Consider the following 16,611-nt stretch of genomic DNA (forward strand, 5'->3'; position numbering starts at 1 on the left):
TATTATTGAGGGTCAAATGTGTCTACTCTTGACATCTTTTACCTATATGGCTTCAAAGGGCACAGAAGGAATCCTCAATGCTGAATCCTGCTTTTTTTTCCTGCCTAAGTGATAAGTCTTTTTGTATCTTATTGAAATATATTTCAAAATGCTTTATTAAAATCGTGATTTTGTTGTTTTTCTTCAAATAGCTAATTTGATCACATAAATATTGGAATTTTTGTATTACAAAACACCATGTAAGGCTGTATCCCAAGTTAAAGTGAATTTTAGATATTTCCAATCTATGTATTTTACAAAACCTTCTTTTTTTTGGTGGCTGGCCAGTATGGGATCTGAACTCTTGACCTTTGTGGTGTTACCAACACTGCGCTCCAGCCAACTTAGCTAACCGGCCAGCCAGAAAACCTTTTTTTAATACCTAAACTTTTTGGTGGCTGGCCAGTATGGGATCTGAACTCTTGACCTTTGTGGTGTTACCAACACTGCACTCCAGCCAACTTAGCTAACCGGCCAGCCAGAAAACCTTTTTTTAATACCTAAACTTGATGCACTTCAGAATCGTCAGGATTAGAGACATAGAAATAGAGACTTATTAATAGGTAGAATCTAAAGGCTTCTATTATACATTATGCAACTGATGAACTGGAAAATGGACTTTTAGATTGTATGAAAAAATAATTTTTTATCCACGTTCTTACCTTGATCTACTGCAGTGGTTAGATATGTGTCCTAACTGGTTTGTCAAAGTGTGTTTCTATTTAACATAAGTCCAGAGGGAACTGGATTTATTTACATTTCAGCTAGAACAAGGCTTGGATGCGTAAGGATTTTTTTTCTTTAATGTACATTTTTGTGCCTTTGCAGCCCTTGGTGGTAGTTGGCATTGGCTCCCTAAGTTAGTTTCTGTCTATTTTGGGAAATCACTTAGTTTTTTGTTTGGTTAATGCAGATGAATACTATATAGAGAAGCAAGAGGAAAAAGGAGAAAAAAGACGGAATTCTTCGAGTATAGGGGGATGTGCATCAAGAATTTCAAAGAGTCTTCAAACAGATGTAGAGGGGTGGGAAAACAGCAAATTTGAAGGCTTTCAACTGTGACATTTTCTTCTAATGAAGAACAGCTTGAAAGCTGTAGTTTTGAGAGTGTTGCAGTATTTTGAAGTCAGACACTTAGCACATTTTTAAAATAGTGGTATGCTTTAAATGTTTTTTTCCATCTTAAATGGAATTAAGCATCTTCGGCCATCATCTTATCTTTTTTTTTTTTTTTTTTTCTAAAAGATGACCGGTAAGGGGATCTTAACCCTTGACTTGGTGTTGTCAGCACCACACTCACCCAGTCAGCAAACCGGCCATCCCTATATAGGATCCGAACCCGTGGCCTTGGTGTTATCAGCACCGCACTCTACTGAGTGAGCCACAGGCCGGCCTCCATCATCTTATCTTGATAGTTGTGGGTTTCAGAATGAACACAGAGCTTTTAAAATTCAGATGTACCAGGGTTAATGGTTGGGATCCCCATACCAGGCAGCCACCAAATAATAATAATAATAAGTAAAATAATAAAATTCAGATGGGCCACAGTAGCATCTCTTTTTGTTCTTTATCTCCATTGTTTTCATGGTATATGAAGGTTTTTTTTTTTTTTTTTGTCTCTTTTAGACAGAAATAGTGCATTGTCTATTTTTAATTCTTCACAAATGACCTTAAATTAATTATTTATTTTTATATTTTGCAGTACATTTTTATACCTGAAATTCCTGGTAGTGTGGGCACTTGTCCTCCTGGCAGATTTTGTCCTGGAGTTCAGATTTGAATACCTGTGGCCATTCTGGCTTTTCATCAGAAGCGTGTATGATTCCTTCAGGTACCAGGGACTGGTATGTTTACTAATACATGTTTTCCATGTATGAGGGATTTAATTAACCTTCTAAGAAAATCTTGAATAGATGATAGTGAACTGTTTAAAGTAGATTTTATTAGCAATACTTAGGTGACAGTATTGGGATGAACTAATAAGATCTGTGGACTAAAACTGGCCTCTTAAGACTATTTTGTCTAAATCCACTGATCAAATCGTTGTATTTCCTCCTCTCCCATTCCAATGAAAAGAAGGGGGTTGGGGTGGGGACAAGACTTCAGTAGGGAGACCAAGTAGTGGAGGAAGCAATAATTGCCCAATCCTACTCTGAAGTGTATCCAGAGCCCCTGTTACTATGTTAGTGATTGCATTAGAGTTAGAGCAGTGGTTCTCAAACTTTTTGGTCTCAGGACCCCTTTCCACTCTTGAAAAGTATTGAGGACTCCAAACAGCTTGTGTTAATATGGGTTGCATCTATCCATACTTACTATATTAGAAATTAAAACTGAAAAAAATTTAAATACATGCGTATTAATTCTCTTTAGTGTTTGGCTCAATAAAAGACAGCTAGATTCTCATATCTGCTTTTGCACTCAGTCTTTTGCAGTATCATGTCATGTAACTTCTAGAAAATTACACCATGCTCATGAGTGAATGAGTGTGGAAAAGGCAGATAACATCTTAGTATTATTATGAAAATAGTTTTGAAGACCCCCACCAGCACCACTCCCCTACCACCCAGACCACATTTTGAGAACTGCTAGGTTAGAGCAAGGGCATAGGCCTGGGGTGGTTCCCTTGGTTTGTGTGTTAATTCTGTTGTATTCCATGGCCACATCTTATAAGTTTTCCACCCAGGCCTGGTGCTTTGGAAAGATGGTTTCGGGCTGAGCCCTTGGCGCACTCGGGAGAGTGCGGCGCTCGGAGTGCAGCAGCGCTCCTGCGCAGGTTCGGATCCTATATGACCGGTGCGCTCACAGCGCTCACTGGCTGAGCGCAGTGTGGCCGGTCTCAAAAAGGACAAAAAAGAAAAAGAAAAAAAAGATGGTTTCATGCTCATGTTCTATTGGTTATATATAGTGGAGTCCAGAGGAAGGTTGCGTTATTAAAATTATTAACATCAGCATATTTCTTACTGATACTGTGGTTCATTTGTGCTCCAACAAGTCTATTTAAGAATGAGGCTCTGTAGGAATGGTTTGTGAGGACAGCAGAGGCTTTTCCCTGTTAAAATTTTAGTTCTTCATGTGACTAGTGGAATCCAAATGAACTCACTGTGGTTCACCCTCAGTTTGTTCTGTTCCAGTTCTTCTTTATGCTTTGAGAATCATAAATAGTATTACTCTTTAATGTTAAAATAACCACTACTTTTTACGTTATTATTTTAAATGTTTAAAATTTTCTGTCATTAACTTGCTCTGTAGTTATTGGATAGCAGTTTCAGTGATTTTGTACAACATGCTTTTAACAACCTGTGTTTGAAAATAATAAGTTCTAAGATGCATTTTTTTATTTTGTTTTGTTTTTCCCTTTAGGCCTTCTCAGTATTTTTTGTTTGTGTAGCATTCACATCAAATATAATATGTCTGCTGTTCATCCCTATACAATGGCTCTTTTTTGCTGCTAGCACATATGTATGGGTTCAGTACGTATGGCACACTGGTAAGTCTTAATAATTTCTTAGATGGATGAAAATCTGAGATGCAAATATTTAAAATGTGGTGATTTCTTTGAATAAATTATTTAGAGTTGAGCTTAATGTGGACATTTTTTTTTTTTTTTTTTTTTTAAAGATGACCGGTAAGGGGGTCTTAACCCTTTACTTGGTGTTATCAGCACCACACTCTCCCTAGTGAGCCACAAGCCGGCCCTTAATGTGGACATTTTAAAGTTCCTTTTCCTAATAGATTGTAATCTACCTTTAAAAACACATTTTACATTTTTTTCATTATTGGAATCAAAAGTTTAAGCCTTTACAATTTGATTTTCTTGATTGTAAGCATTTCAATTACCAGCTCTCATTATGAAGATATCCATTTTTTTTTAAACTTGAAGTCAATTCTATTTAGGTATACTTGGAGACAGCCATGTGCCAAATGAGAAAAATGCTCATGGATTTCAGCGTTGAAAAAAATGTCAGAGGCCATTTAAGTAAACCCTTAATTTGGCACAAGAATTCCTATAGCATCCCTGGCATGTGGTGTTTTCACCTCTGATTGAAAACCTGCAGTGACAAGGAACTTACCTGTTGTTCCTGGCACCCTATTCTGTTTTGGGGCAACTGTAATAGAAAGTTCTTCCTCATATTGAGCCAGAATTTTCCTCCTATACTGTTGACACAGTATGTCATAACTGTTTCTGGGCTCACTGATTTCTTAGAGGATTTAGAGAGGCTTTTCCCAGGAAAATATATGGGAATGTACAAAACTTGTTCTTAAGATTTCAAGGGGCTTACAGCCCATGCCCTCAAGCCTACCATTGAACTCCTACATTAGAGCCACACTGAATGGGTGCCGTCTCCCTTCCATGTTAACATTTTTTAGAGATTTGTTTTTATTTATTTATTTATTTATTTATTTTTATTGGCTAGCCTGTAAGGGGATCTGAACCCTTGATCTTGGGATTATCAGCACCACACTCTCCCAAGTGAGCCACCAGCCAGTCTGATCTCTAGAGATTTGAAGACACTGCCATATCCTCTTAAGTATTCTTTTCTGTAGGGAAAAAACATCTCTGGTTTCATTGGCTTTTCCTTGTATGGTATCTTAAGCACTTTCACCATCCTGGTCTCCCTCATTCTTAGTGGTTCTGTGTACTCAGGTGTGTTCTCACTACAGTAGAGCTACACAGTCACCTCCCCTCTTCTTAAAGCTATACTTCTGTTTCAGAACAAGTTATTATTTCAAAACTAAGTTATTTCAAACTAAGATCAGGTGAGATATTTTGACAGCTCCAGACTACTGTGAAAGTCTGAACGTGGTATGCACTGGGATTTGAGGATTGGCTGTCAAGATTCACACTTGTCAGCAAAGCTGCATGAAACTTGATTCCTAGGCCCAGCTGCAACCTGTAGGATTCTGACCACTGAGGGAGCGCCAAATAATAAAAGCTCTCAGGAACAACATCCATCCTCTTCTTAAAGCTGCTAAGAGGATGATGTTGGCCCATGTCGAAGACACATTTGAGCTCTGTTATTCAAAGTATCCACTATGAACATGGTTTTCTCTGTATTTAGTACTCTTTCATATCTGACTTGATTTATGAGCTACCATGAAGGTTCTTTAGTCTGCTTTCCTCTAATTAAAACGATTTTTCTTTGCGCCAGTTTTTATTTCTATTTCCTTATCCTGGGCCTCAGTTTTGAGTGAGTTGCCATTTATGCTCATCACCCTAAGTCTTAGTTTCTTGTCTGTCATATGAAGGTGGAATAATCCAGATAATGTCTAAGGGAGCCTTCTAGCTCAAATATTTTGAATTATAGCAGTTCTCTAAATTTTTCCAATAATGTCTTAGTAGTGGAGAAGAAACTAACCGTCTAACTATTAATAGAACCTATTGGGAACTAATTAACTAGTACAGAGGATGACCCATAAGGCAGCAATATAGCTTATGTCACAAAATGATCCTGGGCTCTCTTTAATCCTAGGCTCAGAAATACACATTGGAGTAGCTAAGTCGTGAAATAGTTTTAATTTGGGATGATTAGTGCTTAAACAAAACAGAACAAAAATCTTTGTGTTCTTATTGGGCCTGATAAATATGATTACAGTTTATTTAACTTGGGGCTAATTTTTCTTCCAGTTATTAAAATTTAAAATTCTTTCTTAAAATTGTTAGGAATGGTTAATGAAATTATAAATGGCCACAAATGAATGATAATATATTGTAAACTTTTTGCCTTGTTAAGAGGGGAAGAAAAACCAGGATACAAAACTGTATGTATGATATGATTATTATACTTGTTCAAAATACTTTCAGTGTGGTTTTATTTATTTGGTAGATGTAGAAATACAGGTATTTTGTCTAGTTTTGTCTTTTTTTCTGTAATGTGCTTATAATGTTTATAAAATATAGAGTATAGGGAATAGAAGTTTTTGAAAATGCTTTCGAAATGATTTAGAGAATGCATTATCCTGTGGCTTGCTGTTTTTCTTCCTACATTGTGAAAATGCCTATTTTTTGTATGTTAAATCTGTAAGAATGGTTGAGGTCATTAGCTACCTTAACAGATCAAATGTCTACTTATCTCAGGGACTGGGTCTTAAGGGGACTTGGGGTCTCTTTGGAAGCAGACCTAGTACTATCTCTGCAAATTGGATCCAATTTGCTTAAACTCAGGGCTTTACTTTTCTCTTCAACAAAATGAGGAAGTTCAACTAAATGGTCTGTCTAGTTTCAAGATTCTATGATTTTTCTTTAGTTTCATCCCAAAGAACCTTAGCAAAAAACCATCATGTCAGTGATTTTTGCCCCCTCATGCCTATGTGGTTCCCATTCATAAATATCCCAGTATTAGTCATATCTTCACATAGATGGACCTAACCTGCAGATTTTAGATTCTGAAAGCCAGTGGAAAATTTCTCATTATTTGCATCTCATTTATTCTGTTACAAGTTGCTTTTTCTTTTTTCCCCCTTGAAAATTGTTTTTAATTACAAAATAAATATGAGTTGTGGTTAAGAAAAAAAAATTTTTGAGCAGTACTTAAAGGTCAGAAACATTCCTTGTCCTGCAACTCATTCTTTGAGAACTTTATTTTTTTTTATGTAGATCATTCCATGACAGTACAGATCTTTCTTATTCTTTAGAAAAGCTGCAATGTATTTCATTATATGGATTTATCATAATTGAACATTTCTCTGTTGATGGATGTTTAAATTAGTTCTAAAATTTTGCTATTGCAAATAAATACTACAGCGAACATTCTTACATATTTATCTCAGGGCTCTTTTGTATTTCTATAGGGTGGATTCCTAGAAGTGGAATTTCTGGGTCAAAGTTACAAGTATTTTAAATTTTATTATACTGCCAAATTGCCTTTTTAAAAAGTTGCCCCGATTTATATTATTGCCAAGTATGAGAATGAACATTTCCCCATACCCTTCCTACACTATTATCTGTCTTTTGAATTTTTTGCTTATCTGGTAGGTTAAAAAAAAATGGCATCTGATTCTTTTAATTTGTATCTCCCTAATTAGTAGTAAAGTTGAAGATCTTTTCATATGTTTTTTAGCCATCTATATTTCTTCTCTTTTGACTGGCAAAGTTTTTCTTCAGTTGCCTTTTTATTGATTTGTAGGAGCTCGTTGTATGTCAGGGCTATGAATCCTTTGTTTTACATATATTGTGCATATTTTCTGTCAGAATGTTTGTCTTTTATTTCTGCCAATGATTCTGTGAAATTTGTCATATAAAAGCTTTTAGTTTGGATCAAATTGCTTTTTAATTTAGTTTAGTTGAAAGTCTTAATGAAAATTACTGTAGTTGAATCAGTCTCCCAAATAATCCATCTGTTATGTTAGTAAATGTATCATTGATGCTTGTTCCTCTGTTGCTTTCCCACAGAAAGGGGAGTGTGTTTGCCTACAGTGTCCCTCTGGATACTCTTTGTTTATATTGAAGCAGCAATTAGATTTAAAGATCTCAAAAATTTTCATGTAGATCTTTGTCGTCCATTTGCTGCTCACTGGTAAGTATTATATATGTTCTTAATCTGTAATTCATTTCAACATAGAATGGTAGGTTCAACTGTAAATTCTTTCTCAGAAATTTTACATGAACCCAAAAAGCAATATAGCATGGTAGTAAAGAGCATAAGCCTTTTGTCAGGCACATGAGTGTTTCAATCCCAGCTCTGTCCCTTATAGCTGTGTTGCCTTGGGCTGTCATTGTCTCTAAGCCTCAGTTTTCTTACCTGTCTCATGGGGTTGTGGGAAAGGAAATGAGGTGACTTGTAAAGTATTTCAAACCCAACACATAGGTGCTTGATAAATGTTAGCTATTTTTAGTATAATCAGATTATGATTCCAAAAAATATTGATGAAATATATGGCTACTTCATGAAGCTTAACACACTTGGAATTTCCTTAGCCCTTTTACAAAAGTAAGAGAATATTATTAATAATTTTAAAGGAATATTATTTCTCCTTACAAATTATAAATGAATATTAAGATATTCTTCATTTAACCTTAACCATGAAGCATTTTTGAAAGTGATCTTGATACTTGTTTATATGTGTTGTGGAAATCGTATTTCTCTTAAACACACCAATTTTTGCTAATATTTATGGTAAAAACCGAGGTAAACAAGGAGCAACCAAAATCGTATTTCTCTTAAACACACCAATTTTTGCTAATATTTATGGTAAAAACCGAGGTAAACAGGGAGCAACCAAAAAAAAAAAAATACTGTTTCCAGTATTTTAGTCTTTCCACAAACAAGCAAATTAAATAAACTGAGTCAATAAAGTTTATCACTTTAAATTTAAGGTGAGACCACATTTAGACTAATTATAAATTGGTAAGTTTTTTTTTCAAAAGATGACCAGTAAGGGGATCTGAACCCTTGATTTGGTGTTGTCAGCACCACGCTCTCCCAAGTGAGCTAACTGGCCATCCCTATATAGGGCTCCGAACCCATGGCCTTGGTGTTACCAATACCACACTCTCCCAAGTGAGCCACAGGCTGGCCCCTAAATTGATAAGTTTTAATGTTAGTGAAGCTTAATATTGATTGACACTTTTCAGAGGCTTCAGAATATTAGACACGCTGATGAGTTGAATAAAAATATTTTAACTTTCCATGCCAGAGATTAGAGTTGTAAGTACAGCTGGTTTAATTTGGTGGTACAACCCAAATATTGGCACTGATAATATCAGATATTTATTTAAATGATTCTTGAATTTATGTATGACAGAGTGTTTATGAACTAATTTTCCAGGAATAGCTGGTGACAGTACTCCTCAGGCAGCAAGAAGATTAAGTTAAAGTCATGACCTGGATTTAACCCTGCCTTCTAGTATTAAAAAACAAATGAGGTCCTTTTGATTGGGGGGGGGGGCATTAAGGAGATCTGAATCCGTGACCTTGGTGTTATAAGGCTGTGCTCGAACCATCTAAACTAAGTGGCCAGCCCTTTTTTTGATTTTTTAACGATTAACAATGTTTACTTGAGTCCACCCATAAAAATCTTTACCCTTTTAGTTCTTAAAATTGTATAGTCCTTTTCAAAAGCACCAGTTAATAAAGGAAAAGTATATATAAAAAGCATACAGATGTCTAAATTCTAATTCATAAGGCAGTTCAGTATTTCTTTAGTCACTGTATCTGATAGTCCCTGTGGTGACTACTTGGATTATTTTGAAGAATACCAAAGACTGATGGGAAGTGTTTTCTTATGGTCTAGCAGTCCCGTTGTTCCCTGGGGGTTTGTTTTACATGCCAGCTGCCTCTGATTTCCACAGCAGATCTCACATTTATTTATGTGTTTACTGAATGCTGTCCTCAACTACCATCATCAACTAGAAGTTATTTTTTAATTCTAGGATTTATTTTTAATTTTTTTTTTTTTTTAAAGATGACCGGTAAGGGGATCTTAACCCTTGACTTGGTGTTGTCAGCACCACACTCTCCCAAGTAAGCTAACTGGCCATCCCTATATAGGGACCCGAACTCATGGCCTTGGTGTTTGTTATCAGCACCACACTCTCCCAAGTGAGCCACGGACCAGCCCTTTATTTTTAAATTTTAAGTCGTTGGTGTCCTCATGTGCAACTTGATGCATGATGATTCATTTTAAACTTGCAATTACTGGCTGGATTGTCTTCTTTCTAGTATTGGGTACCCTGTGGTCACTTTGGGCTTTGGCTTCAAAAGTTATGTAAGCTACAAAATGCGGTTAAGGAAACAAAAGGAAGTGCAAAAAGAGAACGAATTTTACATGCAGCTTCTTCAACAAGCCCTCCCTCCAGAGCAACAGATGCTACAGAAGCAAGAAAAAGAGGCTGAGGAAGGTAGGTCTTTACCCTAAAGTTGTTGGCTCAATAGGCTAGTCATTATTTGTCTCTTAATGGAATTTTCTTTTTAGAAAAATAGCTAGGATTTTAGATCTTCCTGTTTTCTGGTGTTCCTCCTTAGTGCCGTTGTTTGATCATGAAATATAGAGTGTGGATGAAGTTTTTTTACCTACTCTCTGAACACCATGTGCTTTTAAATATGTTTATTTTATTTTATTATTTGTATCTTATTATTTTAATATTTTATTTGTTATAAATATTTTAACATATTTATTCTCAGCAGCAAAATAGTATGTAACTATGTGAATTTGAAATTTAAGCAAGCCAAGAGCCAGAGTATAAGCAAGATAGAGATGTGGGCATGTAGAACTGAATTTTATAAGTCAAAAGTCTGATTAGAGCAAAGATGGATAGGTCCTATTTTAAATGTTCATGTAACGTAATGTAGATTTTAAATTGAACCATATCTAATGGGACCTCTCTCAAGGGCCAATAAAAATAGATGAATTGACAATAATAACCAGTTTTATTTGGTTTGGGAGTTGGAAGTTTGAGGTCATGTTTTTAGTTAATAAATGTCCAAGTCCTTTTCTCTGGTGTGGAGCAAAAGTCCCTCTTCAAGCAGACTTTAACAAGTTGGAATGTGTAGACCTGAAACAGAAAATTCTTTACAAGTGGCCTGGTAAATGATACAGACTTCTTGTTACCTCAACATTAGAGTCAAGAAAAAGGATAGATGTCCTGTATCCTAAAATCACACCTCTTCTTTTGTTTCATTTAACCTCTTTCTTTTCAGTAAAGTTACTAGCAGTTTGTTTAATCCAGGCATTTTTAAAAATATGGCCTCTTAGGGGAATGATCTGCCTTTGTCTTCTCACCCCAGTGATGGACAAGTTTGATTGGACTGATATTTGAAATATGACTTAATTATAAAAACCTGATCTTATTTTCTTTTTTCTTTATTTTTATTTTTTAAAAAGATGACCGGTAAGGGGATCTTAACCCTTGACTTGGTGTTATCAGCACCACGCTCTCCCAAGTGAGGCATGGGCTGGCCCATGCTCTTATTTTCAAGGCCAAATCTTTAATGGCTTGATGTTCATAAATGATGGTGATATTCTAAAAGTGCAACTTCTCAAATATATTTGGATTTGCTTCTTGAAGTTAGCATAATGAGCTGTGGTTATTGCTTCTAAATGTGTTTTCAAGTTAATGTAGTGAAGTTCTAAGTATAGATAATACAGTTTGTTGAATCTGTCTATGTTTTTAAAAAAACTAAATATACCAGTGTGGGGTTTTTTGTTTGTTGGTTTGTTTTTGGTATTGTAGCAGCCAAAGGATTACCTGATATGGATTCCTCGATCCTTATACACCACAATGGAGGTATCCCAGCCAACAAAAAACTCTCTACAACTTTGCCAGAGATAGAGTACCGAGAAAAAGGAAAAGAAAAGGACAAGGATGCCAAAAAACACAATCTTGGAATAAATAACAACAATATTCTACAACCTGTAGACTCTAAAATACAAGAAATTGAGTATATGGAAAACCATATCAATAGTAAAAGATTAAATAATGATCTTGTGGGAAGTACAGAAAATCTCTTGAAAGAGGACTCATGCACTGCTTCCTCAAAAAATTACAAAAACGCCAGTGGAGTTGTGAACTCCTCACCACGAAGTCATAGCGCCACAAATGGAAGCATTCCTTCCTCATCTAGTAAAAACGAGAAGAAGCAGAAATGCACCAGCAAGAACCCAAGTACACACAAGGACTTAATGGAAAATTGTATTCCTAATAACCAGCTAAGCAAACCAGATGCACTGGTAAGGTAAGTGTGCATGCTGTGTCCTTACCAACACTTTGCAATAAACTTGACATATTCTTAAAAAACACTCACTCACTTATGGGCCTGTAGGAATTGTTCATGATCAGATACTGTGACTAGTGATATTTTGGTGTTTGTTTTACATGGGTTTGTTGGCCACCTTGTGTCATTGTCTTAAAGCATTGACCTCAGCTCTTTCCAGTGTTCTGAATAAGAGGTGACAGTGATTACTTTCCACATTTGACAAATGTACATGTAACTTGATTCTTACTAGTGTTTTTTTTTTTTTTTTTTAATTATTATTTGGCTGCTGGCTGGTATGGGGATCAAACCCTTGACCACTGTGTTACAACGCTGTGCTGTAACCTATTGAGCTAACCCTTTTCTAGTGGTATTGAAAGGCACTTCTTTAGTACTTGTTCTTTTCTATTTGCATATCCAAAGTTCTTTTGGCATAGACACAAAAAGAAGAGTTTGTGCCTTGTTCATGTTTGACAAATCTCTATTTGTCAAACAAATCCAGGTGGAGGTGTTTGAAAAAGTTGTCCATACCACCTTGTTTTGTTTGTTTGTTTGTTGTCACTTAGAATGTGAATTATCCCTAGATAACTCCGGGAAAGTTAGGTTTGAAAAGTAATCTCATTCTAAAAATTCCATAGAGAAACATAATGTTAGACATGGATTTTAATCAGAAATAAAAGAATAACATTATTGTATTACATTGACTCTCTCAGACTTAATCTTGCTGTATTTTATATGACTTATGTTAGGCAAACATAAATATGTTCCTTTTACCTCAAATCTATAATTTGGAAGCTGAGATCTGAACTGGAGCTTTTCTTTTTATGTGTAACTCAAGAGGGCAATTGTAACTCACCCCCTTCAATAAGTTATCTTATATTCCTCTTCCTTTGGCTTGCTTAAAGGCAGACAATTTATTCTAGGAGGGAGAATTTCCAGCGTTATAAATTGTATGAACTGGATTATTAATTTGTTTTAATTTTCTGGTTGGTAGTTAGATTAAAGGAGATATACTTGGGCTCCACTGCTACAGGTTCTAGAGGTTTTATAGCCCACAGGTAACTTTTGGAAGCATGCTGTTGCTGATGCTGCACTGGCATCCACTCTGTCTGTTATGACCTTCTACCCATCATACCCTGAAGAGAAAGCACTCAGCAGAGAACCCTCCTTCAGATGCCCTTGGGAAAAAGACCAATTTGTTGACCACCTGTTTCAAAAGGAGTATCCCACAAATCCACTAAATGCTATAAATGAAATATCTGCCACAAGTTACTTAATATCCTTTCTGCTACACAATTTTAATAATAGCAGTCAAGCCCAAACAGTTTTCCTCTGCTAATTGTTGCAGAGAGAGCAGTCAAGGCTTAGTCTTGTGACACCGGCTCCCTAGAGTCCCAGTTGTGATATTGATTGACTCTACGACCTGATCTGAGTTTAGTGGAGAAGTTCAAGGACTCAGATGGCCGATTGTCCAGTAAACTGAGGGTGATGACATGGATCATGTGGTCTCTGTACCTGCTCATGGGGGGGGTATGCTGCTTCCTGTGTTCACTAATATGTACTCTACCTTGACCTACAGGGCCCCAGGGTATTACTCTGTTTTAGAGAACTACTTGCTGTCAAATAAATAGATAGAAAATATTATGTTTAAATAGTTTTGTAAGCTTCCATAGGATTATTTTTAACTTTTAATGTAATATAAAAAATAAGGTAATGACCTAAATATCCAACAGTGGGAGAAATTTAAATAAGTTATGGTCCATCCATTTGATGGACTCAATACAGACAGTACAAAATCATACTATTGAGCCATATTAAAGAATATGAAATTCCTGTACTGGCCAGCCAACAAAACAAACAGAAAGAATGTGGGAAAGCACTTATGACATAATATTTTATGAAGAAAGGAGAAAGCAATTTAATTAAAAACAGTTTTTTTTTCTAATATACACAGAAAAGGGATTTGAAGGGAAAGGAACCAAAATATTAACAATAGTTATTGCCCATAATAGTATTGGGCATTTATTTTTTATTTTTACTTTCATAAATTTTCAAATTTTTCTATGATGAACAACAATGAAAGAGTTTAAAAGAAAAGGTATATCTATTTGAGCACATTATCCAGCTTGGTTGTAGGAGGCCATATCTCATTTACTCTCACCTTTGTCTGTCTCCTATTTCCTCTTGTTTGACTTCCTATATGTTTTGATGGATTTTAATGACTGTGACTATTTGACATGTTTGAGTTGTTAGCTAGAGTGGGTTTGTTATCTTCAGATGGAGAAGGCTGGACTCAGTGGTCTCTACGTTCTTTTTAATACAAGCATACACTGGTTGAGGGTGTGTACATGTGCCCTTCACTTCTGCAGGCACACCCAGGGTTGTGCACTGTTTCAGGCTGGCCGTGACTTCCACAGGGATGCTTTAGAGATAGGATTGATGTACCCTTTTACAAATGTTTAAGAAAAAAATTGAAAATCAGTTCTACATTAATTAGCCAGTAACTCTACTGTAATAATAAATTAATTACAACACATTCTCCAGCTATATCTGTCTCAACACCATGGTTGCAAACTGCTTTTTTTTTTTTTTTTTTTTTTAAAGATGACTGGTAAGGGGATCTTAACCCTTGACTTGGTGTTGTCAGCACCACGCTCTCCCAAGTGAGCTAATCAGCCATCCCTATATGGGATCCAAACCCATGGCCTTGGTTTTATCAGCACCAGCACTCTCCCGAGTGAGCCACGGGCTGGCCCCTGCAAACTGCTTTTTTTGAGGAACCAATTCAGCGACTTTTGGGGAAAAATTCACTACTACTCCACCACAGCACCAGCACTCTCCCGAGTGAGCCACGGGCTGGCCCCTGCAAACTGCTTTTTTTGAGGAGCCAATTCAGCGACTTTTGGGGAAAAATTCACTACTACTCCACCGCTTTCAAAGAGGCTTGTAGATTGATGTGTCTGCCCAAATAAGATTTGATGACCATTCCCTATGAAGGAGCAAGCTGTCCTCCTTCAAAAGCAGGTCTTTTTCCAAATTTTCCAAGCTCCATGGATGTTCTCCAGTCTGTTGTATACCACAGGTTAGCAAACAACAGCACATAGGTCAAATCCAGCCAACTGCCTGTTTTTGTGAAAATAAATTTTATTGGAACACAGCCACTCATTCATTTACATAATGTCAATGGCTGCTTTCATACTACAGTGACAAAGTTGAGTAGCTGTAATAGAGACCATATGACCTGCAAAGCCAAAAAAAGATATATATAGACCTTTACAGAAAAAGTATGCTTACCTCCATTGTATAGTAATTGCTTGTTTGGGGGTTTTTCCTCCTTACTAGATTGTGAGCTCCAGAAGGTAGAAGCTGGGTCTCTCCATTTTTCTATCTTTATATAAAAATAAAGTGCTTACTGAATGTTTGTTGAATTTGTGTATGGCATGGGGGCAAGGAAGTGAGTGAATGGAGAAGGCTCTGGTCTACCAGGAAATACAGAGAATGTGGAGCAGAAGGTGCTGAATAGATTGCTAAAGTAAAGGAAGATGGTGAAGGTGGGGAACTTGGGAATAGTAAGTGTTGCTTATAAGGTCCTTCCCTGAAGAAATCTGGGCACTTGCCAAATCCAATCCAAAATGCTGTTTTGGTTTAAGAAATACATATCTTACAAAATAATCCTGTTTCTGCCAGCTTGATTTCTGAATTCTTTACCCAAGATATTTAAAAACAAACTTATAATGTTGGTAGTCAAAAATGTTTTTAATTCCAACATGGGAAAAATTCTAGTCAAAAACAACAAAAGCGGGCTGGCGGGTTAGCTCAGTTGGTTAAAATATAGCCTTGTAACACCAAGGTCAAGGATTTGGATCTCCATACTGCCCAGCTGCCAAAAAAAAACAAAAACAGAAAAAAATAGGAAAGGCAATGAGGAAGATCAGTTGTTTTAACAAAGTGCTGAGTTAGAAAGGAATATGTAAATTAGAATAAGGTTTGTTTAAGTTTTTTCCTCAGGGGCCAGCCCGTGGCTCACTCGGGAGAGTGTGGTGCTGATAACACCAAGGCCACAGGTTCAGATCCCATATATGGATGGCCGGTTAGCTCACTGGGTGAGCATGGTGCTGACAACACCAAGTCAAGAGTTAACTTCCCCTTACTGGTCATCTTTTAAAAAAAAAATTTTTTTTCCCAAGAATATTTTTGGGCCGAGCCCGTGGTGCACTCGGGAGAGTGCGGCGCTGGGAGTGCAGCAGCGCTCCCGCCGCGGGTTCGGATCCTATATAGGGATGACCGGTGCGTTCACTGGCTGAGCGTGGTGTGGCCGGTCTCAAAAAGGACAAAAAAAAAAAAAAAGAATATTTTAAGTGTGAAAAAATTAAAAATTTAGGCAGAGAAAAGGTGAAAACAGTCATTTCCACCACCATGACACAAATCACTGTCAAAATTTTGTTGTATTTTCTTCTCATCAGCTAATTTTATATAGTTATGGCTATAGGATTCATCTAGTTTTTTTAAAATAGATTTTAATTTTTAGAGCACTTTTAGGTTCACAGAAAAATTGAGAGGAAGGTACAGAGATTTTCCATATGTCCCCTGCCCCCACAGGTGCCTAACCTCCCCAACTATCAACATCCCTCACCAGATGGGTACATTTGTTACATTGATGAACCTACAATGACACATCATTATCACCCAAAGTCCACAGTTTATATTAGGGTTCACTCTTGATGTTATACATTCTATGGGTTTGGACAACTTTATAATGACATATATTCACCATTATAGTATCATACAGAGTAGTTTCACTGCCCTAAAAATCCTATGCGCTCTGCCTATCCGTCTCTCCCTTGCCCCTAATCCCCAGCGAACACTGATCTTTTTGTTATTT

General features: G+C 36.5%; 1 protein-coding gene across 3 annotated transcripts in view; it reads left to right on the forward strand.

Annotated features, from left to right (window-relative positions):
- The window catches only part of TMEM57 (transmembrane protein 57), a 61,061-nt gene that overhangs the window by 13,364 nt on the left and 31,086 nt on the right, over positions 1–16,611 (forward strand). For 2 of the 3 annotated variants that reach the window (XM_008572160.1, XM_008572162.1), the window contains exons 2-6: positions 1,742–1,883; positions 3,400–3,526; positions 7,430–7,553; positions 9,699–9,877; positions 11,210–11,711. In XM_008572160.1, coding sequence (XP_008570382.1) covers positions 1,742–1,883; positions 3,400–3,526; positions 7,430–7,553; positions 9,699–9,877; positions 11,210–11,711 — 1,074 coding nt within the window. The remainder of the gene's footprint in view (positions 1–1,741; positions 1,884–3,399; positions 3,527–7,429; positions 7,554–9,698; positions 9,878–11,209; positions 11,712–16,611) is intronic. The other variant, XM_008572161.1, reaches the window with a different exon arrangement.

The sequence above is a fragment of the Galeopterus variegatus genome, unplaced genomic scaffold (genome assembly GCF_000696425.1).
Source record: "Galeopterus variegatus unplaced genomic scaffold, G_variegatus-3.0.2 Scaffold761, whole genome shotgun sequence".
Taxonomy (NCBI): Eukaryota; Metazoa; Chordata; class Mammalia; order Dermoptera; family Cynocephalidae; genus Galeopterus; species Galeopterus variegatus.